Source organism: Scardinius erythrophthalmus (genome assembly GCF_964197995.2).
Source record: "Scardinius erythrophthalmus genome assembly, chromosome: 18".
NCBI lineage: Eukaryota > Metazoa > Chordata > Actinopteri > Cypriniformes > Leuciscidae > Scardinius > Scardinius erythrophthalmus.
The window spans coordinates 28,103,341-28,127,795 of NC_138238.1; the positions used below are offsets into that span (position 1 = coordinate 28,103,341).

Sequence of the window (24,455 nt, forward strand, 5' to 3'; positions counted from 1 at the left end):
GGGAAATTCTTGACTTTTACCAATTTAAACCTTTTAATTGTTTAGGACGTTTGCATTGTAAGAATGTACAGGAAGACTTCAGATATAAAAACACTGACTCGTTAGATAATGTTTTCTCATTGAAATCAGATGTTTTACTATTAATTCAATGGAATGTGAAGTAATTCTATATAGGGAATACCAATATGGCGCAGTGGCTTCACTTTTTATGACGTCATGAGCAATCCAGTCATTTATATAGATCAGTGGTCTATATATCTAAAGTGGTCCAATGGAGATTGCTTGACTTTTTTATTTTTTTTTATTTTTTATTATATCTATGTACTTTTGTTATTTTTATTTTACTTTAACCTCAGCGGCCGTCTTTGTGTCATAGCACAAAACAAATGTTGGTTATACAGAAGTTAACAGAAACATTATTAACGCAGCACAGGATATATTACATGCATATATTACATGCATATATAAACAAGGTGCATATATTACATGCATATATAAACGTTGTGCACAATCTTAGATTTAGATCTTAAGTCCAAAGGTAATGATCAAGATCCCTCAAAGTTTTTCATTTAGGGTCAATTTAAAATGGGAAGGGTTATGAAGAGGCTTGGGATGGGATACGTAAGAAATTATTAATATCTTAATTAAGAAATTTAGAGCGTTTTAAGGACAAAAACCTGATAAAATTTCTAAGGTACGGTAACTGTAGTATAAGTGGAAAAATTTACTCCAGACCATTGAATTATTAAAAAATTATGTGAAAAAAGTGAAAGTGACGTGTAGCCAATATGGTGTGCCATACTCATAATTTGTGCTCTGTATTTCACCCATCCAAGTGCACACACACAGCAGTGAGTATTGAACACACACCCGAAGCAGTGGGTAGCCTGTGTCGAGAGCAGCCTGTGAAGAGAGCACTGTTCATTTACTCCTCCTCACCTAAATTACCTGTTGGTACTGAGACTCAGACCCACAACCTTTGGGTTACAAGTCCAACTGTCTAACCATTAGGCCACAACTACCCAATAAAACATTACATAACAAAAACAACAAAATGGAGTTTTAACCTGATAAAGCTAGGAATATTGACATGACCAAAACTGCATCCAACAAAATTCTGAAATAGTGCTTTTTTAAAATATTCAAATAAAGCCTAACAGACCCCTGAAATGGTACAACATTTCAACTAGTGCACTTTAATTATACCATTAAAGCCTTAATGTATTAAAACATTTTAATCAACAGATAAATATGTTAACAGTTCTGAAGTATAAAATGTTAAGTTTTTTATATTTATCTGAAAATAAACGATGACAGTGACAATAAGACCAGGTGCTTTAATTGACAAAATGAAAAGTATTTCTGTTTTTCACAGAATTTTTTTATTCAAAGTTGAATTCAAAGAAAAGGTGGTAATTGTCCACACGGGTGCTAGCAGTATAACATCACTTAAGCCCTGTACTGCTATTTTTGCTCATTGCCTTATGCATTACTATGCATTATAGTGCTATAGTGGAAAACTGCATTATTTTTTGCATTAAATCATATTACACAAAGAAAAAAGTTTTGGCCATATTTGACTCCATCCAACACAGTCTTTTGAGGAGTATGGTCAAACCCAACCATTGGTTTAATTTTTTTAATTACATTTTTATGCCCAATGGTTAGGTTTGTCCATATTTGACCCAAACATGGGAAACAACCCAACATTTTTTAGAGTGTACAACCATTCGCAAGATTAAAAACTGACATGGGGTTTCACAGCTGCCAAACACAGCAACTTCTTAACATATATATCATTTAAAGATTCACATACTTAATACACTAAGAAAACATTCATAATAATAAAAAAATGCACAATTTGCACCTCATAACTGTCGACCCACTAATTAAGCCAGTGCTGCGTCACCTGAGGACAGGACACACAAATAACATTTTTAACAGACAGAAACATTACAGACTTGCACAGACTCTCATTGAACTTACTTCTATCACTTCTTTTGACAAGTTTTCCAACAGAACTCATAGGTGTATTTCAGACCAATTTCCCTCTGGATTTTGCGTGTGAAGCGCTAAAATTGGAACACGCGGTGCTCTTTAATACAGATTTGGTACGGAGCATGTTTTTTTTTTCTTTTAAATGTGCAAAGATTCCATAATATATGCGCTTGGTGTTATCACAACTTATTAAAAAATATAGGTAAATATTCATATTAACTTACCATAAAATCCTGCCCGCTATGAGTTCCGTGAACCTCAAAGTCTGAAGCCAAGTGAAGAATCCAGAAAGTTCGACACAGAATTAAAAATGAATAAACCAGTTGCTGGGTCAAAATAACCCTACCAGCTGAAAGGTCTGTCTGTGTTCCGCAGTACAACAACCATGTCACTGTAAGTTGCGCCTACTACTACAAGTAGGCAGTCGTGGTCTAATGGTTAGAGAGTCTGACCGGTAACCAAAGGTTGCTGGCCTGATTCTCAGTACCAGAATGAAATGAATGAGGTGCCCTTGAGCAAGACACCTAACCCCCAATCGCTTCCCGGGCGCCACAACAAAAATGGCTGCCCACTGCTCCAGGTGTGTCTGTCATGGTTTGCATTGTGTGTGTGTGTGTGTGTGTGTGTGTGTGTGTGTGTGTGTGTGTGTGTGTGTGTGTGTGTGTGTGTGTGTGTGTGTGTGTGTGTGTGTGTGTGTGTGTGTGTGTGTGTGTGTGTGTGTGTGTGTGTGTGTGTGTGTGTGTGTGTGTGTGTGTGTGTGTGTGTGTGTGTGTGTGTGTGTGTGTGTGTGTGTGTGTGTGTGTGTGTGTGTGTGTGTGTACTTGTACAACTATCTTTGTGAGGACCAGTTTGAGTTTTAGACCATTGGAGTGAGGACAAAGAGTAAAGTGAGGACATGTTGGCCGGTCCTCACTTTCTGAGAGCCTTTGAGGTTAAGGGTCGGTTTAGGGTCAGGGTTCGGGTTAGGCACTTAGTTGTGATGGGTAAGGTTAAGGTAAGAGGCTAGAGATTGCATTGTGTCAATGAATGTCCTCATAAAGATAGATGTACGTGTGTGTGTGTGTGTGTGTGTGTGTGTGTGTGTGTGTGTGTGTGCACGCACTTGGATGGGTTAAATGCAGAGGACAAATTTCAAGTATGGGTTACCATACTTGGCCTTCACATGTCACTTTCACTTTTTACAAGTCACACCTCCTGCAAAGAAAAAAGTATGGATGTCAATGACTGAAACAATTTTAGGACATTTATTTTAAATAAAGCACATTTATTTTTATGTTTTATGTATGAAATGTTTGTAAGGCTAACTTACATTGCTTTCAAATCCTATGAGAAAATAACAGTTATTAGTAAAACATAAAATAAATGATCAAACTGAAACGAAACTGTCTCACATATTAGGGGAGTTTGAGGTAAGTATATACCTCTGTAAATATAATGTAAATTAACACAATGAAACTAACATACTGTGGATGTGTGCAAAAGGTCAATTATCCACCTACTTTCAGTTGCAGAATAAATTAATCATAGGTGTCAAATACATCTGTACTTTTACGGTGACATCAGTAACTGCAAACATTTGCTTTTGTATAATGCTGCATCAACACAGATATAAGATATTTAAAGAAGACCACTTTTAAATCAACCAGTAGCAAAAAATCACTATATGATTGTTCTTGGTTCTCTGTAGGAGCTCTATGATAATATGAACAGATCTTTAAGCTGTACGGCGCTGGAGGGATCACAGATTTATCTGGGTAATTCAAAAACACAAATCTGCTTTTCACAACTATAATAGATAATTTCACCCTCAAAGGAATAGTTCACTTAAAAATGAAAATTCTGTCATAATTGACTCACCCTCAAGTTGTTTCAAACCTCTATGAAATTCTTTCTTCTGCTGAACACAAATTAAGATATTTTGAAGAATTTCTTTAACCAGACAGTTGATGGACCCCATTGACTTCCATAGTAGGGAAACAAATACTATGCAAGTCAATGGGGTCCATCAACTGTTTGGTTATTGACATTCTTCAAAATATATTCTTTTGTGTTCAGCAGAAGAAAGAAATTCATAGAGGTTTGAAACAACTTGAGGGTGAGTCAATTATGACAGAATTTTCATTTTTATTTTACAAGAACTATTCCTTTTTAACTGACCCTAATTGGATGAGTGTGATGTAAAATTTGACCCCTATGTACTTTCCAAATGCACATTTCTAGTCTTATTGTGTGTGACTGACCAGTGCACATTATTGCAAAAGAAAAAACAATTAGAATATGTGGAGATGTTCTGGAGGATGTTCTTCAGCCCACACTACCCAATCAAAAAATTATAAAAACATTATATTTAAATTTAAAACCTGCAAAAAAATTTGTCATAGATTATTTTGTGCTATACTGAAATATGCCTAATTACAAACGTCAAATGTGTTGCAAATACTGTTTTATGTTGCATTTAAATGCTTTTTAGGAGTATTTGAATAACTACACAAATACCAGTTATGAAACTGTGCAGCCAATGGGGTTTTTTTTTTTAACACAACTTTGGGGTGTGATAAAGTAAAATAATTCAAAAGAAATGTGTACATGTACATGATTAATATATATACTTAACACAATAAATTTGCCATTTCCAATCATTAATTTCTTTATTATTATTATTATTATTTTTGTTGTTTGTTCTGAAGGTCTGTCTGCCAGAGATTTGATCCTGCACTTTAAACACAAGGTAAAGGACTGGACTCATTTTAAATGCTGCTTCATCCTTTTGGATAATACATATTTATTTTGATCTTTATTATGCAACTTGTCTGATTTTGGACTAAATGTTTGTGTTGTTTCTCTTTATTTGCTCTAGGTTCTGATTATTTTTAAACTGATTCTGCTAGAAAAGAAGGTAATTATTACCATCTCAATACACACTTTATATTAAAGTGGGATCTCAAGGATGATCACGTTTACTATCTCCCTATAGATCTTGTTTTATGTGACTCCGGTGAAGAGATTGGTTGAAACTCTGATGACTGTCCTGTCATTGTTTCCAGGTAAAAATGCTTTAAAACAGGTCTTTTGATATTGTGCCAGATTTGAATCGGCGGGTGTGTTATTCTAACAAAAAAAAAATTGAAGCACTAACCTAAAGGTTAATAAAGAAATAGTAACACTGCAGAGTAACTTTAACAAGATAATATAAATGTTATTAGATTATCTAAAAAAACAAACAGGCTGGATAATCATATTATTCTGTCTTGTATTAATATACAAAAGGGATAACGGCTCTCGAACTGGAACCGACACTATACTGTTTCTGCTGATAGGTGTTTTATTTACTGTTGGTTCCTAGGTTACCAAATCCACCGTCTTCCGCTTGAATAACCTGATGTAAACGCACCTAATAAGCACCTTTTTTTTTTTTTTTTGCGAACCTGGAAAAGATTTGCTTCACATTTGGATTGGTCAATCTAGTTCGTTGACTGGAGGAAAAAATATTGGACTGTTCTCAGGAAAAAAGTTTTTGGGGTCAACAGAAGTATAGATAAGAAGGCACAGTACTGACACCAAAAGTGACTTTTATTTTGTGAAAGATACCAGAGCTCCAGCCCGTCAAGACACCGCACATCAGGGCTCGACAGTGCAAACGTTTCACTCGCATTTGCGACTAAAAATAGATGCGAGTGAAGTGCGAATTGAAGTACAGGAGCATGAGTGCGAATAAAACTTCTTAAGTATCTTAAATTGTATAAAAAACGTATCATCTATAGACGTTTTCAAGATGGTTATGGAAAAACAGCGATACAGTCTAAAATGATTACTTAACTTTAAAAGCTAATTATTTAATTAAATATATAACACTGATGAAAAGCATGGCGGAACGAGTGAAGGAGACGCCCTGAATGAAAATGCACATTCATCACTCTCTGACAGCAACTCTGCTGATGGAACAACAGAAAGTGTGATGCAAATAGTTGCCTCAATTTTTTGAGTAAAACCAAGGCAATATTTTTTACAGTTTACATTATTAAAATGAAAAGTTGTATCTGCTAATATTAATGGACTTGAGATAACATGAACTTTAGTATTTTTTTTAATTAACGTTAACAAAGAATAATAACTGCTGTATCAAGCTTTTGCTCATTGTTACTTAATGTTAGCCTACTTAATGCATTAACTAACCAACTAATGGGACCTTATTGTAAAGTGTTACCTATTGTTCTGTATAGTTATTTTGCACTTAAAACTGTTTGGAACATTTGTTTGCTTTATAATTTTTTTGTGTATTGTTTTATTGTATATTGAAATGTTCAGAGTTGTTTTATTGTAAGAAAAAAGTTATTAAACCTGTTTAGAGGACAACAATTTATTCTAACCTAATGCAATACATGATACCATATAGGCTACCATTGTAAAAGCTTCAGCAATTATCGTTAAATTAAAATTTGATAACGTCGTCACATGCCTATATATATATATATATATATATACAGTGAGGAAAATAAGTATTTGAACACCCTGCTATTTTGCAAGTTCTCACACTTGGAAATCATGGAGGGGTCTGAAATTGTCATTGTAGGTGCATGTCCACTGTGAGAGACATAATCTAAAAAAAAAATCCAGAAATCACAATGTATGATTTTTTTTTAACTATTTATTTGTATGATACAGCTGCAAATAAGTATTTGAACACCTGTCTATCAGCTAGAATTCTGACCCTCAAAGACCTGTTAGTCTGCCTTTAAAATGTCCACCTCCACTCCATTTATTATCCTAAATTAGATGCACCTGTTTGAGGTCGTTAGCTGCATAAAGACACCTGTCCACCCCATACAATCAGTAAGAATCCAACTACTAACATGGCCAAGACCAAAGAGCTGTCCAAAGACACTAGAGACAAAATTGTACACCTCCACAAGGCTGGAAAGGGCTACGGGGAAATTGCCAAGCAGCTTGGTGAAAAAAGGTCCACTGTTGGAGCAATCATTAGAAAATGGAAGAAGCTAAACATGACTGTCAATCTCCCTCGGACTGGGGCTCCATGCAAGATCTCACCTCGTGGGGTCTCAATGATCCGAAGAAAGGTGAGAAATCAGCCCAGAACTACACGGGAGGAGCTGGTCAATGACCTGAAAAGAGCTGGGACCACCGTTTCCAAGGTTACTGTTGGTAATACACTAAGACGTCATGGTTTGAAATCATGCATGGCACGGAAGGTTCCCCTGCTTAAACCAGCACATGTCAAAGCCCGTCTTAAGTTTGCCAATGACCGTTTGGATGATCCAGAGGAGTCATGGGAGAAAGTCATGTGGTCAGATGAGACCAAAGTCTTAAGTTTGCCAGTGACCATTTGGATGATCCAGAGGAGTCATGGGAGAAAGTCATGTGGTCAGATGAGACCAAAATATAACTTTTTGGTCATAATTCCACTAAACGTGTTTGGAGGAAGAAGAATGATGAGTACCATCCCAAGAACACCATCCCTACTGTGAAGCATGGGGGTGGTAGCATCATGCTTTGGGGGTGTTTTTCTGCACATGGGACAGGGCGACTGCACTATATTAAGGAGAGGATGACTGGGGCCATGTATTGCGAGATTTTGGGGAACAACCTCCTTCCCTCAGTTAGAGCATTGAAGATGGGTCGAGGCTGGGTCTTCCAACATGACAATGACCCGAAGCACACAGCCAGGATAACCAAGGAGTGGCTCTGTAAGAAGCATATCAAGGTTCTGGCGTGGCCTAGCCAGTCTCCAGACCTAAACCCAATAGAGAATCTTTGGAGGGAGCTCAAACTCCGTGTTTCTCAGCGACAGCCCAGAAACCTGACTGATCTAGAGAAGATCTGTGTGGAGGAGTGGGCCAAAACCCCTCCTGCAGTGTGTGCAAACCTGGTGAAAAACTACAGGAAACGTTTGACCTCTGTAATTGCAAACAAAGGCTACTGTACCAAATATTAACATTGATTTTCTCAGGTGTTCAAATACTTATTTGCAGCTGTATCATACAAATAAATAGTTAAAAAATCATACATTGTGATTTCTGGATTTTTTTTTTTAGATTATGTCTCTCACAGTGGACATGCACCTACGATGACAATTTCAGACCCCTCCATGATTTCTAAGTGGGAGAACTTGCAAAATAGCAGGGTGTTCAAATACTTATTTTCCTCACTGTATATATATATATATATATATATATATATATATATATATATATATATATATATATATATATATATATATACATTTTTAAAGTAGGACTATAAATAATACATAATGATTAAAAACAGTTTGAAGCAGAAATACCCTTTGTGTTATTTTAATGTTTCTTTATATCCTTTTATTAAGCTAAAACACATTTGAAAAATTTGCATTGTGCCCCTAAAGTTTTTAATGCGCTCCTAAATTTTTCAACTTACGAGCACATATGCTCCTTGGGAAAAAAAAGTAAGCATCAAGCCCTGCACATCTATTCCAGATAGACCCACCCCTAAAAGCAACATTTAAAACAAAGTGAAACAATCTCTTCCTGTCTAATTTGGCCGTTCTTGGCTAGAGTATTAAGCTGCAAAGTAGATTTTATGTTGGTGTTTATGTAGAAGGAATTATTTTAAAAAGTAAACTTAATTCTTTATGAATAATATTGTTAAGTAGGGCTGCACAATATATCGAAATTATCGAAATATCACAAATGTATATATCGCGATATGCATATTGCAATGGCTTGCAATAACTGGGATCATGAACAAAAGACAAAGATAAAATCACTTACTGCTCTTGGCTGAATAACATTTGTAGCTTTAATAAGAATCAGTATATTTTTAATTCATACAGTGAAAACTAAGCAGTGTTTTATTTTTACATTTGATTATTCAGTTTCTGTTAAATAAACCTAATGTAGGATAACCTGAAACCCTAAACCCCGTGGTTTACACTGATGTTAAAATAACATTTATTATGCTACAGTAAAACACTGCTGTTCACTTTCAGAAGTTTAGGGATGTTTTCTTGTCACAAAAAGAATGTGAAACAAGTATGTAGGCTATATAATTTTAAATATATTTTAAAGATAATTTGTTTATTTTACACACTTTAAGTATTATTGTATCGCATACCGAATAGTGTATTATTTAATGAGTTATCGCATATTGCATTTTTCTTAAATATCGCCCTATTAAAAAAAAAAAAAAAAAAAATAGCCCTATTCTTAAGTTATATAAAGTGACTTATTTATTTATTTATTTTTTCAGGTATAATAGAGCATGGGCTGGCAGATTCCTCTCACTATCAGCCCCGGAGGAGCATCTCAGAGGACTTCAGTTCACCAGAAATCATATCTGCAGATGAAGAATCATTCTCCATGTCTGCTACAGATGTTACTGACATACCAAAAGAGCTTGAGGGCAGGTGTGATGTCAGTGACCAGCCGGATCAATCAAAGGCTTGTAACACTGCTTTGGAGACACACTACCTTCAGCCTCAAACAGGAAGCTTGCTGGACTCCTCAGAGTGTGAATGGGAGACCCTGGAGCCTCATGTGATGGATGAAATGGAAGAGAATGTGGACATAGATCATTCAGAGATGTCTGACACAGATTCAGGTCTGCCAATAACAGTACAGCCACAGTCAGCCACAGGACAGGGAACGTTGACCTCAGGCATTGTATCTGGATTGCAAGAAGACCAGTATGGACTACCACTCGCTATCTTTACAAAGGTGTGCACACAAGACACATTGTCACATCCACCATACTCTAGAGTAAAACTATACTTGTGCAAGTTCAGTAATTATAAAAAGCTTGAATATATTTGTTAAAACTGTTATACTATAATTAATGAAATTTGGCATGCTTTTATTTAATTCAGATTCAGAATTTTAATTGTTAATTAAACAATAGGGAAAATGACTGTAAAGATATACTTGCATTTTTTATTTTAGTCTAACACAAACATTTTGCAAACGAATGCAAACTAACTAACTTTTTTTTCCCTCCCATTTCATATCACCATGTCCCTTTAGGGGCTCTGTAAAAAATGCAGTCGAGGTTAGATTATAAAGTTTGCAAAGTTTTTTGCACCAAAAATGTCCTATATTTATAAAATTCACTCTCTGGGAAAACACTAGGGGTCTCACCACTTGCAAAAACGAAAGTACAGTCCCACTGCTGTGATTGGCTAACTTCATCGCACTGTATCCACTACCCTCCTTTACAGTATCCTGTGTGTTTTAAAACTTGAGATAGCAAGTACTGTGATAGAGCCATATTTATTAGAGCCCAATAAAATGAGTTAATTACAAATATGCAATATGCAATTTAATAAAGTGGCAACAAAAGAAAAACCCCTCATGAAGTCAAAATGTTAGCAGACATGCACATTGAGTAGCAGTGTTGTAACTGACAAAATTTCAACAAGAACGTGAATACAGAAAATATGCTTTTTACTCCAGAAAGTTGTTAGAACTTCTACCAACAGGGACTAACTTCTAACCAACCGAACCCTGACCACTGGATTAAACATGCAAGTTTGATTTGCATGACCTTTTGACTTCTTTGCCCTGTTTCCAGGGTTACCTGTGCATGCCATACATGGCACTCCAACAGCACCACCTGCTATCAGACATAAGTGTTCGAGGTTTTGTTGCCGGAGCGACCAACATCCTCTTCCGTCAACAGCGCCACCTAAGTGATGCCGTTGTGGACGTGAGTCCATCAACTTTTTTTTCTTTGTTCTGTAAACACTCTAATTATGGAGACTGACATATGAGATATTATTAGGTGAATCTCACAAAGCCTGTCAAGAATGTGTGCAGCTCATTTCTTTGCATTGTGACGTTATATTCATGAGAGTTAAAGCTTCTCAATTCTCATTCCTGTAATGTGTCTGGTTGGTCTACTTTTGATTGTAATTCTCTTAATTCGCAATGATATTTCTCAAGATTAATGTAATATAGTCAGGAAAAACATCCTGTCCAGACATTATAAATGATGAAAAAACTATTTAAAATAATATACATGACCAAAAGTGGACACTTTTCTAATTGATGTGTTTGGCTACGTTACCTACAGCCAATATAACGGGAGCATAAAATAAATTCCTCAGACATAAATTTTCAGAAGAATAGAGCTTATGACTTAAGACGACATAAAATAATTGCCTAATAGTTTTCTACAGCTATATAGCAGTTTTGTGTGAAAAACAGGCAGAAATTTAAGTTGTTTTTCACTGATACTTCCCCTCTGATGAACTTTTAACTGCTGTAGCTAGGTCTCTGAGAAGATCTGATTCAAATAAAATTGATCTGATTCAAAATCATTCATCCACAAATCAGACATTATCAGAGATGTGCTTATTATGGGTAAATAACCTCCACGGTTCTATCATCACAGAAAGGATAACGGTCAACTTGGATCATGTTGTCTAACCACTTTATAACATTGATGTCACTGAATCGCTTTCAGAGTGTGACATTTAATCACTGTTGTGGATACCATAGACATGAATGGGAGGTTGAATAAGCCAGTAGGCTGTAGATAAGTGATAAGCTGTTTCAAAGTCAGTTTATTCAGCGTTTTGAAGCCATCCGTTAAAATAAAACAGTAAAACAGCATCTTGTCTCCCCACCCGAGTGTTTCTTTTTTTCCATGCAGGCTTGCTTTAAAGCAAGTCTGACATTACTATTTCTTTTTACAAAGATGTAAAGAATAGATGAGGCTTATTTGAAGATTTTCAGTGAACAATGACTTAAATTACCAGTATGGCTTCAGAAGACTTGGAATATAGCACAAACTGTTTGGCCACTTTTATTATGCTTTTAATGTACTTTAGCATCCTTTCGAAAGCTTGAATGCTTTAGTCCCCATTCATTGTGACTGCTTTGAAAAGAGCGACTTGCAGTCACAGTGATGACAGAATATTTTGTTCATTTGGGTAAACTATTCTTGAATTGTCATAAAAATAATGTCATGATGCAAAACACAATACGGTGTTAATGGCCCTTAAAATAGGCTTAATTTTTGTTTGCAATGTATACACATTTTTACTTCCTTATGTTTGAAATATGAAACTGGTCTGTTTTGTAGGGAGAGGTGTTAAGTTAACCCATGAGGCTGTTAAACCAAATATCTTCTTGGATGTACAGCTGTTGAGAGTTAATTGTTTTAAATTTGCCTGTGTGCAGGTGGATGAAGCCCGTATTCAGATCCATGACCCAGAGTTGCGCAAATTGCTGTCTTTAAGTACAGCTGATCTGCGATTCGCTGATTACCTGGTGAAACATGTCACTGAAAATAAAGAGGATGTGTTTCTTGACGGGACGGGCTGGGAGGGTGGAGACGAGTGGATAAGGGCACAGTTTGGCCTATATGTACACTCGCTGTTATCTTCTGCTCTACAGCAAGGTGAATTACAACACACACACATTTATATTAATTTTTGTAAAATGTTTTAGAATACCTGTTTGTATTATGAATGAACATGAATTAACAATGAACAATAGTAATTAAAGTGATGGAATAAGGGTGCATATGATGAAATGTTTTGAGTGTTGAAATGGAGACAATCTGTTATCTCCAACTTGTGATGTGATACAGTGACCCAACAATACAGCGCAAAACATCCATGCATCTAATCTCCTACAGTATGTCAATGGATGGATGGCCAGTTGATGTAACACACACATAAACAATCACACTCATATCTAGTTTCCAGTTCACCTAACCAACACGGGGAGATACAATCTGCACACAGAAATGCCCTCTTGGCTCAGCCAGGACTCAAACCATTGCCCTTTTTGCTTTGAGGCGAGAGTGTTACCCATTGAGCCAGATATTTGTTTAAAGGGATAGGTCACCCTAAAATGAAAATTTTCAATTTGAAAAATGAAGTCATAATTTACTCACCCCGGTGTTGTTTGTAATGCCATATGCCCTTCTTTCCTTTTCAAAAATGTCCCACTCACCCTAGTCCATACAATGGCTGTGAATAGCGACCTACATCAAGCTTTTAAAAAAGATGCAGAATTATCACAGAATGATCCCATGCGACATGTTGCATGTATTTCATATTGCATATGTTCTGGGGTTGTACGATAGGGTTTGGTGGAAAAACAAACCAAAATTTAATGTATTATTTAACAAAAATCCTCCTGGTCTGTGCACGGCGCACGTTTATGACACTCTATTAGCACCGCCGTTCACTCTGACTCAACCAAAAAAAAGCACACAAGTTGTGAAAAATCAAGATGAATAAAAAAAACGCAACATGTAATACACTCCTAGAAATCCCCAAAAACGTATCCCTGTACTCTCTTCACCAAGTTAAACATATCTGAACCACAACTCCAGGTCTCAGGTGACAGTCAGAATTGACAGATGTGAATGTGATAAAACAACAGAAAAATTCACCTCAAAGAAGAAAGTACATGGATTGTATTTCATGTCGTGCTTTTATTCATCTTGATTTCTTGTGTGATTTTTCTGGGCGAATCGGAGTTAACTGCGGCACTATTAAGTGTCATGAACGCTTGCCAAGCAGGATTTTCATTAAATAATACAATAAATTTTGATACAAAAAAATTTAGAAATGTATTTTTCACCAAACCCTATTGTACACCCCAGAACACTTGAGATATATTACACGTGTCGTATCACCATTATGTGATACTTCTTTACGGCATCCTTTTTTTTTTTTTTTTTTTAAGCTTCATGCTGGTCGCTGTTCACTGCCATTTTATGGATGAGCGCAAGCGGGACATTTAAAAAAAAAATCTGCTTTTGTGGTCCGAAAAAGAAAGTAGGGCATATTACATTAGAACAACACCAGGGTGAGTAAATGATGACTTAATTTTCATTTTAGGGTGACCTATCCCTTTAAATCATCTGTTATCTTTGCCTTAGATTATCACTATTTTACCACATCCAGGAATTCAGTGCCCCTTTTGTTTAATATTTTATTTATTTTTTTATAAACAAGGTCAAGTTACCAACTGAACACATCACTCCAGGTTCTTGTACGTGTACTGTTGTGTCGTTGTGACTCTGAGGTTTTATTTTGTTTTTTTTGTTGAATATTGTTTGTTATCAGATCATGAGCGGCTGTTGGCGGATTATGGAGCTGCGTTCACATCTGCCTGGAAAATCACACACAACTACAGACTGTGGATCAGCAACAAGCATCCAGCAATGGCCGAGATCACTCCAGGGTATGAGAACTGAGACAAATCAGAATAGATTACTTGCAGTAATTCTGCTACTGCTTAAATTATTTTTATAGTTTGCCAAAATAAAGTCAACCATATTTTAAAAAGGAGCTGGCTCATTCAGAAAAATATGTGAGACTTGGGATGGTGGTAACACATTTTGCTTTAACATTTGTAAATCATTATTGTTGTTGTTTTTTGTCTCAAATTTTTATATTAATATTCCCACTATCAGGAGTTGTAACAGAAGGCTGGGTGGGTTGTAACCACCCTAGTGAAAAAATAGTATACTTAAGCACAATTTATTTGTATGTACTTTAGTATAACTAAATGTATTTGTGACACACTATAAATTGGTATACTTAAAGTCTGCTAAATTGGAAAAATTATTTTGTACTTAATGCATTTTAGTTGTCCAAAAGCATTGCTGAACTTCAGCTGAAGTTGTATTAAATATACTTGTTTGTGCTAAAGTAAAACTATTTCAAATAGGCTACAATAAAGTAATCTTTATAAATAATGGCACAGCAATGTCATGCTTCTAGTATCTGTAAAACCGCATTCTTCCATCTTAAAAATATATATAAATTACGTCATGTCCTCTCAATGACAAATGCGGAACAATTAGTTCATGCGTTCATGACATCAAGGCTAGATTATTGTAAAACTATTATGGGTGGTTGCCCTGCACGCTTAATAAATAAACAACAGCTGGTCCAAACCGCAGCAGCTAGAGTTATTTCTAGAACCACAAAGTATGACCATATCAGCCCGGTTCTGTCAACACTGCATTGGCTCCCTATTAAACATCATATAAATTTAAAAATATTGCTGATTACTTACAAAGCACTAAATGGTTTAGCTCTGCAGTACTTGAGAGAGCTCTTAACGCATAATAATCCTTCACGTCTATTGCAATCTCAAAATTCCGGCCAGTTGATTTTACCTAGAATATCAAAATCGACTGCTGGCGGTAGATCCTTTTCCTATTTAGCACCAAAACTTCCTAACATTGTCCGGGAAGCAGACACACTCTGTCAGTTTAAATCTAGACTAAAAACACATCTATTTGGCCTAGCATACACATAACACATTATAAATTTCTATAATTCAGTGTTAGGCTGCATAGATTAGGTCAACCGGAACCGGGAACACTTCCCATAAATCCTGATGTATGCGTTACATCATAAGAAGAATGGCGTCTATGCAAATATTAGTCTCTCTGTTTATCCCGAGGTTTAACGCAGTCCGCCGGAGTGAACGTCAACTAGTCTCTCCCCTCTGAAGACCTCCTTCCCTTCCCTTTACCTCTGTACAGATAAAACGTTGTCAAAATAGGTATGGTTCACATGGCTACGCGGAAGCGATAAAGAATTCTGGATTATTAATTTTTAAGGCCCGAAGTTATTTGTTGAGGTCAATTTGTAAAGAAAGACTACACGCCTGCGCACATATATATTCAAACGTGCATACCTATAGACTAAACATGTAAAACGCATGTGCATGGCGTCAGCGTTTTCACAGGTTCGCGTTTTTTAAGTTTGCACAGAGATAACTTCTTTTCAAGGCTTGCACCTTGGAATCTATTTCTACGTTCTTGAGCCACTAGGCACTGTTGTGCGAATGAGCGGGCCGGAGCGCGTTAAGGGTTTTCTGTTAGAACAGTGTCGTGTTAGCGGCCCCTAAGTTAATAACTAATGATCTTTGCAACGGAAGTTAATCAATCAAAACTAACTTTAGCTGGACAATAAATTTATTCTAGAGCTGTTACTTTAATTTCCTATTATCACTGTAAAGCTGCTTTGAAACAATCTATATTGTTAAAAGCGCTATATAAATGAAGGTGAATTGACTTGACAGCTTAAGAATTTGCTTTTTACTGACACCCCCCAGTATACCAGTAACTCGCTTATCCAGAGAACATCATTAAGGCCGTGTGTCCACCAAAGCGTTATTAGCCAGCTGAAAACGCTAGGCGCTCTGCTAAAAACGCTCAGCTGTGGGCGCTTGAGAGCGTTTTGGCAGCGCAGCGTTTTTTCAGTTGAGACGGTTGAGACCGAGACACTTTGCTTGTTATGATACAGAATATCCGCGAAAGTCTTACTAGTATGGAATGCCAAAGCTGTCAATATTAAAAATAAATAAATACATAAATAAATATACAAATAAATGTAAAAAAGAAAAATAATAAATATATATATAAATAAATATACATAGAAAAGCAAAAAAAAACGAAAATAAATAATTATGTATACATTTATTTCCTTATTTATGTATTTATTTATTTTTTTCCATATTTATTTATTATTTTATTTATTTATACATTTATTTATTTTTACATTTATTTATTTATACATTTATGTATTTCTACATTTATTTATTTATTCATTTATTTCTTCCTACATTTCTTCCTGCATAGGGTAATGAGGAGGGGGTGGTTTACCTCAGACATAGCAATCGAGCTCAGAGTAAGCGAAGGGTTGAGGCCACAGTGACACCCTGTGGCGAAATACAATAAGTATAGCTCACTAACGTTGATGCGGTCTGTGACTGCGAGGTATATGGTCAAAATCCTAAATCTTACTGTCTGTGTGACATGGATAGGCTACTCTTTATTCCGGACATGGCCGTTGAACATCGTTTGTCTGGATTTGTAAAATGTCCTCCTGGGCTAACAAACATGAAACAGGGACTCTGAAACGGAAGCGCTTGATATTTTCCATTTTTCGGTCAGAACTCACGGAAAGGAAGCAGGGCACATATAGGCTACAGTGAAGTCGACGCAAGCATATTGACCAATGCTTTTGAAACGAGACCATTGCATTTTAAATATAATTTTCCGACGTGTGTTATTCATATCAGACAAAGACAGTGGAAGTAACTATAAAGTTTACTCTTCTCACAGTTCACCGACCACTTTCTTGCATTTCTTTTTCGGGAGAAACTGATGACTCACAGACACAGCCACAGGATTCTCTGCGGCGCAAAGATCTCGTTATAGTAACTTGTTAGATCAAGATCAAGATTAGTTATAAAGGTTTTTAAATGACCAAACACACTCACATACACATTTTTGAGAATCGGAATATTAGATAGTTGATGAAATGGTAAGCAAGTTTGTGAATATTTTGAATAAAAAAGGGAAAAGGAAATAAAAGCGATACATCAGAGTTATTGTGGCTGCGGTGTGTCACGTGACAAATATGACGCGTCGCCATGGAAACATTAAGGGGGAACGTTCTAAAATAACAGTCGCCTTGAAAAAAACTCACTATGGGAGTCAGTATTAAAATTAAGCGTGAAAGGGTTAATATATGCATAATAAATGACGCTGGCTTATCTTTTTTACTAAGCAAGTTATCAGTGTGTATTGTTCATTGATGGTATAAAGTTAAGCCCTCTTAACAATTTCACATGCCCCCTCAGTCATTTCATCCTGCAGCCGAGCCTGCCCAGGACATTTTACAAATCCAGACAAACGATGTTCATCGGCCATGTCCGGAATAAAGAGTAGCCTATCCATGTCACACAGTAAGATTTAGGATTTTGACCATATACCTCGCAGTCACATCAACGTCAGTGAGCTATACTTATTGTATTTCGCCACAGGGTGTCACTGTGGCCTCAACCCTTCGCTTACTCTGAGCTCGATTGCTATGTCTGAGGTAAACCACCCCCTCCTCATTACCCTACGCAGGAAGAAATGTAGGAAGAAATAAATGAAGAAATAAATAAATGTAGAAATACATAAATGTATAAATAAATAAATGTAAAAATAAATAAATGTATAAATAAATAAATGTATAAATGAATAAATGTATAAATAAAAAAAATAATAAATAAATAAATATGGAAAAAAATAAATAAATACATAAATAAGGAAATAAATGCATAAATAATTATTTATTTTCGTTTTTTTTTGTTTTTCTATGTATATTTATTTATATATATATTTATTTATTTTTCTTTTTTACATTTATTTGTATATTTATTTATGTATTTATTTATTTTTAATATTGACAGCTTTGGCATTCCATATACTAGTATCTCATTTCACACATATTTTGTTTCTGTGTTGATTCTATATTAAAATGTCAATACAATGTAATGTATTTTATCTGGCTCTTGATTTTGTTCCGTTATTATGCTTGTTGTTGTCATCTGTTGACGTTGTACAAGCAGAATCATGTGGCGGACGCGGTTGGTCGGTGTGGTATTAGTCCCGCCCCTCCTCCACTGTGATTGGACGGTTGGGTAAAAAGTGACAGTGATGAGCGCTGCGTTTTATCAGAGACAATTTATATAAGAGACATGCCACTTCCTCAATCCTCAATAGAACTATAGCTGTGTCCCAATGTTGAAGGCTGCATCCTTCGAAGGACGCAGACTTCAAGGATGCAGCCTATGCGTCCTCTGAAGGACGCACCATGTAGCCTTCCTATGATTTCCTAATTGTGCAGCCAGGTGTTCCCGATCACCGCTCCAGGCGCCAAGCAACGGTGCGAGAGGACAGCTGCTATCCTGATCATTCATTTTGATAACTGAGTAAACAGCTATGGAGCCAGAATTGGCTATTGTCATTTTTATGTTTTATATTTTACTTGAGGACATGGTAAGGATTTTTTAGCCCCGGCGCTGCCAGGTCATGTATTTTCGGTTTAGCCCTTTTTGAATACAAAACCCAATTAAATATAAAAAGTCCAGTATTTCTCGCGCTCGTCATCGGCAGCTGTCACGGTTGCCAGGCGACAAGAACAATCCTTCGTAGGCTAGACCAGTCCGAGCGCGTCAGATGCGCCCTTTGATATGGGACGCTGCTGTAGTTAGTAACAATTTGTTAATATTGTGACTAATTTTGTTACTTTAATTTTCGGAACTGCATATTTCGTTAAGTATTCACTTACAAATGTGAAGTAACCTGAAGTACTTTTTTCCTCACATCACAATATGATTACATTAAACTACACAAAAGTATATAATGTAACAACCAGATATTACTGTATATTGAAAATATACAGAAGTAAAATGCAACATGCTAACATGCAGTAGTAGCCTAATATAAATGCAGTAGTTATTAAAAGTACTTTTTTCAGAAAGCCGTCGATTGAATCAGCCCTGCAAACCTGTTGGTAGACAACTTAGTGGATAGTGGAAATATGCACTCAAACACTCTGGAGACCGTCCCAGATGATGTCCCACCAGCAGGAGGCCTTAGGGGCAGCCCATCCCGGTCCAGCAGCTCAGCTCAATAGAGTCTACATCATTTTTTTCTTATTTTATGTATTGTAAAATTAAATGTTTATGTTGATTTTGATATGTTTAACGTATTTTGTAAATAATTGGAAAAAGTACTTTAATGTAGCCTATAGAACAAATGATTTTCATTTACCAATTTTATTTGAAAAAATAAAAAGGTATAGAATTTGTTTCATGCAGAAAGTATTACTGTCATTACAAAAATAAACAATGTCCAGAACAATTCATTCTCTTTTATTTACACAATTAAAGTTGCATAAAAATAAATGTACATAATTTTTCTTTTAAAAAATAAAAGTGAAAAAAGTTAAACAAGAATATGTAGAAAATATATTTTTCAATCATTCTCTCAAGAAGAGAAAACAGCCTGTCCATCCTCTCCCTTCTTTCCTGTGCACTCCTCGCCTCTGCCTCCCTCTGTAGTTGCATTTCTTCTCTGATCAAGTCCATAAACTCGTCCTGTCTCGCCGCCTTCGTGCTGGTGCTGGTGGTTCTGCTGGTGTGGGTGCTAGTGCTGGTGCTGCTACTGGTGTTGCTGGTGCTGCTGCCCCTGGCTCCTTCTCACCGTGGGCACCCACTACTGAACTCAGTACTTGTGTGTCCTCAGGGATTGAGGCGATGAGGACAGGGGGTTTGGTGCAATGCCTCTGTCCTAACACCTTATCCATGAGGACAAACCAGGGCCAAGTTTCAGCAGTGGGTTTCCCACTCACACCCTCTCCTGTCCCAGGACACTTGCAATCCTAAAGGCAGAGCAAATGAACCATGGCTTGTTAACAACAACAGGACAATACATTTCAGCAAAGATGTGCGTAGGCCTATTACTTTTCTATTTATATATATTCATAAAGACCCATTTTTTCCTGAATTATTCTAAAAAACCAGAAAAGGGTACTTAACACAGAGGAGCAATCTTAAGTGCATTGTTAACACTGCAGAATATGACACATCAAGACATACAAAATACTTAAGAAATCATATTTCTGTATACTAAAATTTGGTTAAAACCACATAGCTTGCATGATAGCACTACAAAAACACATAAAAGTGAAACCCCATTGCCTTATCTACTGCTTTTCTTATTGTTTTGGGCTTTATTGGGTGAGTGATATTTATTATAATACACAAGTGCAAATATTACAAATAGGTCGTTAAACTAATAACGTTATTACCACAAGTTTTGCCTAAAACTACCTGATAAATGTAGCCACGCAATGGTGACGAAGGAGTAAAGAAGAAGTTTATAAGAAACTTTAACTCTGGTTTCGCTAGCTATTTGAGTAAATGAAAACATAATACTTACATTTAAATGTGAATTTGCTGTCCACCACCGATCTCTAGTCTCGGCCGCCTTTAAAAATAAATAAATAAATGCTGTCGTCAACGGCGCGCAATGACTTATGGGGTAGAATAGGCCGCTAAGTGTCCATTTATGCATCCTTCTTTTCACGGGGAAACGAAGGGTGCATTTGGCGTCGCTTTTGAATCAGGGAAGCCTTCGTCGCGGCGCGATGACGCAACCGGCCTTCGAATACGGCCTTCGAAGGATGGAGAATTGAATTGGGACAGCCTTCATCGAGCCGCGGTGACGCAATCGGCCTTCAAATGCGGCCTTCCAAGGATGCAGCCTTTGAATTGGGACGTCCTTTGTCGCGCCGCGGTGACGCAATCGGCCTTCAAATACGGCCATCCGGCCTTCAAATACGGCCTTCGAAGGATGCAGCCTTCACTTTGGGACAGAAGGTGTTTCTCAATGTCAAGGATACTTCCTTGGCAGGACTGGTCCTTCCAAGTCACTTCCTTCAGAGGCTAGGCGAGGCTCCTCTTTAGCTTTCGGAGAACACATAAATGGAACAGGCTAGCAAGTGCACGTCAGTGTGTCATTACATCAGTGAAAATGAAAAACAGAGCGTTGCTATGGACGCAGTTCTGTTCACTCAGGCAATATATAATCGTTTTTTAAATCAATAAACTCCTTTTTAATCATATTGATTATTTGACTGGTAAGTGTGTTTAAACAGTGCGGGTCAATTTGACCCATAACATAATGGATGTAATTATTTTTTTAAACAAATGTTTGGTAACGTAAATATATTTACATTTGAAAGCATATTGATCCGTTAACGCTCCGACTCCGTTAATGTCCAACATTTTGAATTTTTTTAACAAGATAGCAAAGCTGCGCGCATAGGATTGTGGGTGATTTGAGAGCGCGAAGGCTACACATATGCATCCTTTCCTGTATATGGGATATTTTTCGAACGAAGGACTCAGTCCTTGGTGGAAATTCCGAGGATCCTCGACATTGGAACAGTCCTTCGACGGATGTCGATGACGTAGCATCCTCGAAATTCTGGCTTCTGAGGATCCTTCCTTGACATTGAGAAACGTTTACAGCTTATATAAGGAAAACCCGTAACGGCAAAGATGGCGGTTGTATGAACATGTCCCGCCCCTCCCGCTGGAAAGCCAATCATCTGATTTTAACAGTCAAGCCGCGAAACATTTAAACCTATCGTCTGGTTCCACTGACGCATGCGCACATTTGAGGTTTTGCGACAGCGGAGACGATTTGGGGACAGCGAGTTGTTGTGTGTGCAAGATCAGTGACAGGGCGCATATTTAACTGAACCATATGGAAAGGACAAGCAGAGAGCCCCGGTCGCGCGCGCGCACCCTCTCTCTCTCTTTCCGAAGCCAGGCGAAAGTGTAAATAAGACTTCACCGTCTCCAAATTAAGCGCTGTCTTGCTCTCTCTCCCGCACACATATTAATTCAAAATAAAACGACATGATGGTAAAAGGTCGGAAGACCAAAGTTTCATGTTGGAGCATTAGGAGATTTTTTCCCCCTGAATTACCGCTGGGTGTGAACTGTGCTAAAATACGTTGCCTTATCTTCTCTGAAATGCGTTCCGCACATTCAGCTGACATAAAATTACTCTAAATAAACGAAAAAACCTATCCAGTGATGTAATGTTTTCTGTGTTGACACTAACCTTGTGGGATGTCCATGTCCTAACTGCTGGGATAATCACACAACCGTATGACACGTCCAATTCGCGAACTAATGATTAATTTGAACCGATTCATTTTAATGAATAGTTAAAACTACAGATCTACATTGTTATTACTGATAAAGTGCAAACCTGCTTATATTTAAATAAAGGAGAACAATATTGACATTGAATATGCACAACACCGGCATTCTGGATAGAGACGTAAATGAAGTTGGTGTCGTGAACCCTTGCGCATGCGTAGTAAAAGTATAACCTGTGGGGAAAAAGGCGTTTTAAACCTTATTTTGGGGCAAAGTCATCAAACTTTTTCAGCGACTTTTATCATATTTTACTGCTGTTTCTATACATGCAGTTTTTATGTCCCAGTGACCAGTGAAAGTGCAGTTCTGACTCTCTGCCCATTCATTTAGATAGGAGCCTGGTCTTGTTAGTTCGAAATAGCTGCCCGGAGGCGTTGCCAAGATGGCGGCCGAGTGGCACGACTTGCCTAAAAGGACTTTGGTTTTATCAAAAGTTGAACATTCTTCAACTCTCGGCGACCAGTAAAAAACGCCGAACGCTCAGCGCTTCAGCGTGAAAAAGACGCTCAGCGCCTCGTTACGCTCATGGCGTTTTAAAAACGCGGCGCTCCCATTGAAAACAATTGAAAAAACACGCCAGCCGCGAGTAAAAACGCTTTGGTGGACACACGGCCTAAGACAATGGGAACAGATATATGTTCATTGAATGTAGGAACCACAACGGACTGGATTCGAACCCAGGTCGCTGCCAAACAGCGCATTTGGTTTACCAGTTGCGCCACCGTGCAGATATGTATCACGCAAACTGGGGTTACTTTGCGTTCTTTCTATACTGTTACAAGTACTACTATAAGCAAACAGATGTTTCCATCAATGACAGCACAGATGATATGTATTTAAAGACTGCGAATTGCTGAGAAAAGTCTCAATATAGGCACAGTAAGCGGTTACGTGAAAATTAACGTGAAACTGTATAGAAAATGAAAGTGCATTAAACTTGAAGCTGTTAAAGTAAGCCAGCAGACACAATATTAAATATCATCTGCAGAATGTTTTGTTTCCTTTTTATCTGACATGATCTGTCATTAACACTGCAGGAAGCAATTGCATAAACCTGCATAACATTAGGTTTATTCTTGTTTATTCACTGCATTGCAAATTAAATATTAAACCAGATTTTCACTTTTTCAAACTTCTACTGTAACCTCAAAAGGATGATGGTCATGTTTGATAACGATTTCATCCCTGTCGCTAATTTTGAGTGTCTAAATTGGTCAGATTGTGTTACAATAGTCCCTGGTCTCCACTATTCAAACATGGAAGACGTGCATTATTATATAAGCAACTCAGAACACTAGGTCACAAATTGTTAGGAACGTTTAAAAAACTGTGTTGTAAACTACCTTCAGTAGAGCATGTGTGGACATGAATGTACTATACAAACATAGTTACAAACTTAACTCATTTATAAATTAAAAATGTGTTCAGTGACTTCATGTTCATTTACAAAACATGTTTAACTGCACCCTCTTTCACCAACTACCATTTTACCAATTTCTGGTATTAAGTTTTGTCATCTTTTATGCATCATTAGCACGTGTTGCTCAGTTGGCTTACTTTTCAAATAATTTTGAGGTTTTTAACTCTGCCCAATACAATTTTTTTTAACTTTCGAAGGGAGGCCAAGCATGTTTATCTCAAAAATAATTTTCAACAAATGTTTTACCATAACACAGAAAAACTGAACTTTGACTCTCTGTTCATAGACATCCATTCCAGGGTCAGTACAGTGTGGCCGATGTGAAAATCCGCTTGTCACAGTAAGTGTTACACTATTATGCTCTTGTTTACATACTCCTTCATAGGGTAGTTTTAATATCCATTTAAAATGTCTGTAGAACTTTACTAGTGAATATGCAGTACTTATAAAAGGTTCTCTCCCCACTTGAGCTTTAAATCTTTTTTCCAAAG

General features: G+C 36.9%; 1 protein-coding gene across 1 annotated transcript in view; it reads left to right on the forward strand.

Moving 5' to 3' along the window:
* avl9 (AVL9 homolog (S. cerevisiase)) overlaps positions 1–24,455 on the forward strand; it is a 48,305-nt gene that overhangs the window by 14,852 nt on the left and 8,998 nt on the right. Inside the window, exons 6-14 of the mRNA XM_081392547.1 lie at positions 3,686–3,752; positions 4,686–4,726; positions 4,856–4,894; positions 4,973–5,042; positions 9,241–9,707; positions 10,558–10,692; positions 12,171–12,390; positions 14,075–14,192; positions 24,251–24,304. Coding sequence (XP_081248673.1) covers positions 3,686–3,752; positions 4,686–4,726; positions 4,856–4,894; positions 4,973–5,042; positions 9,241–9,707; positions 10,558–10,692; positions 12,171–12,390; positions 14,075–14,192; positions 24,251–24,304 — 1,211 coding nt within the window. The remainder of the gene's footprint in view (positions 1–3,685; positions 3,753–4,685; positions 4,727–4,855; positions 4,895–4,972; positions 5,043–9,240; positions 9,708–10,557; positions 10,693–12,170; positions 12,391–14,074; positions 14,193–24,250; positions 24,305–24,455) is intronic.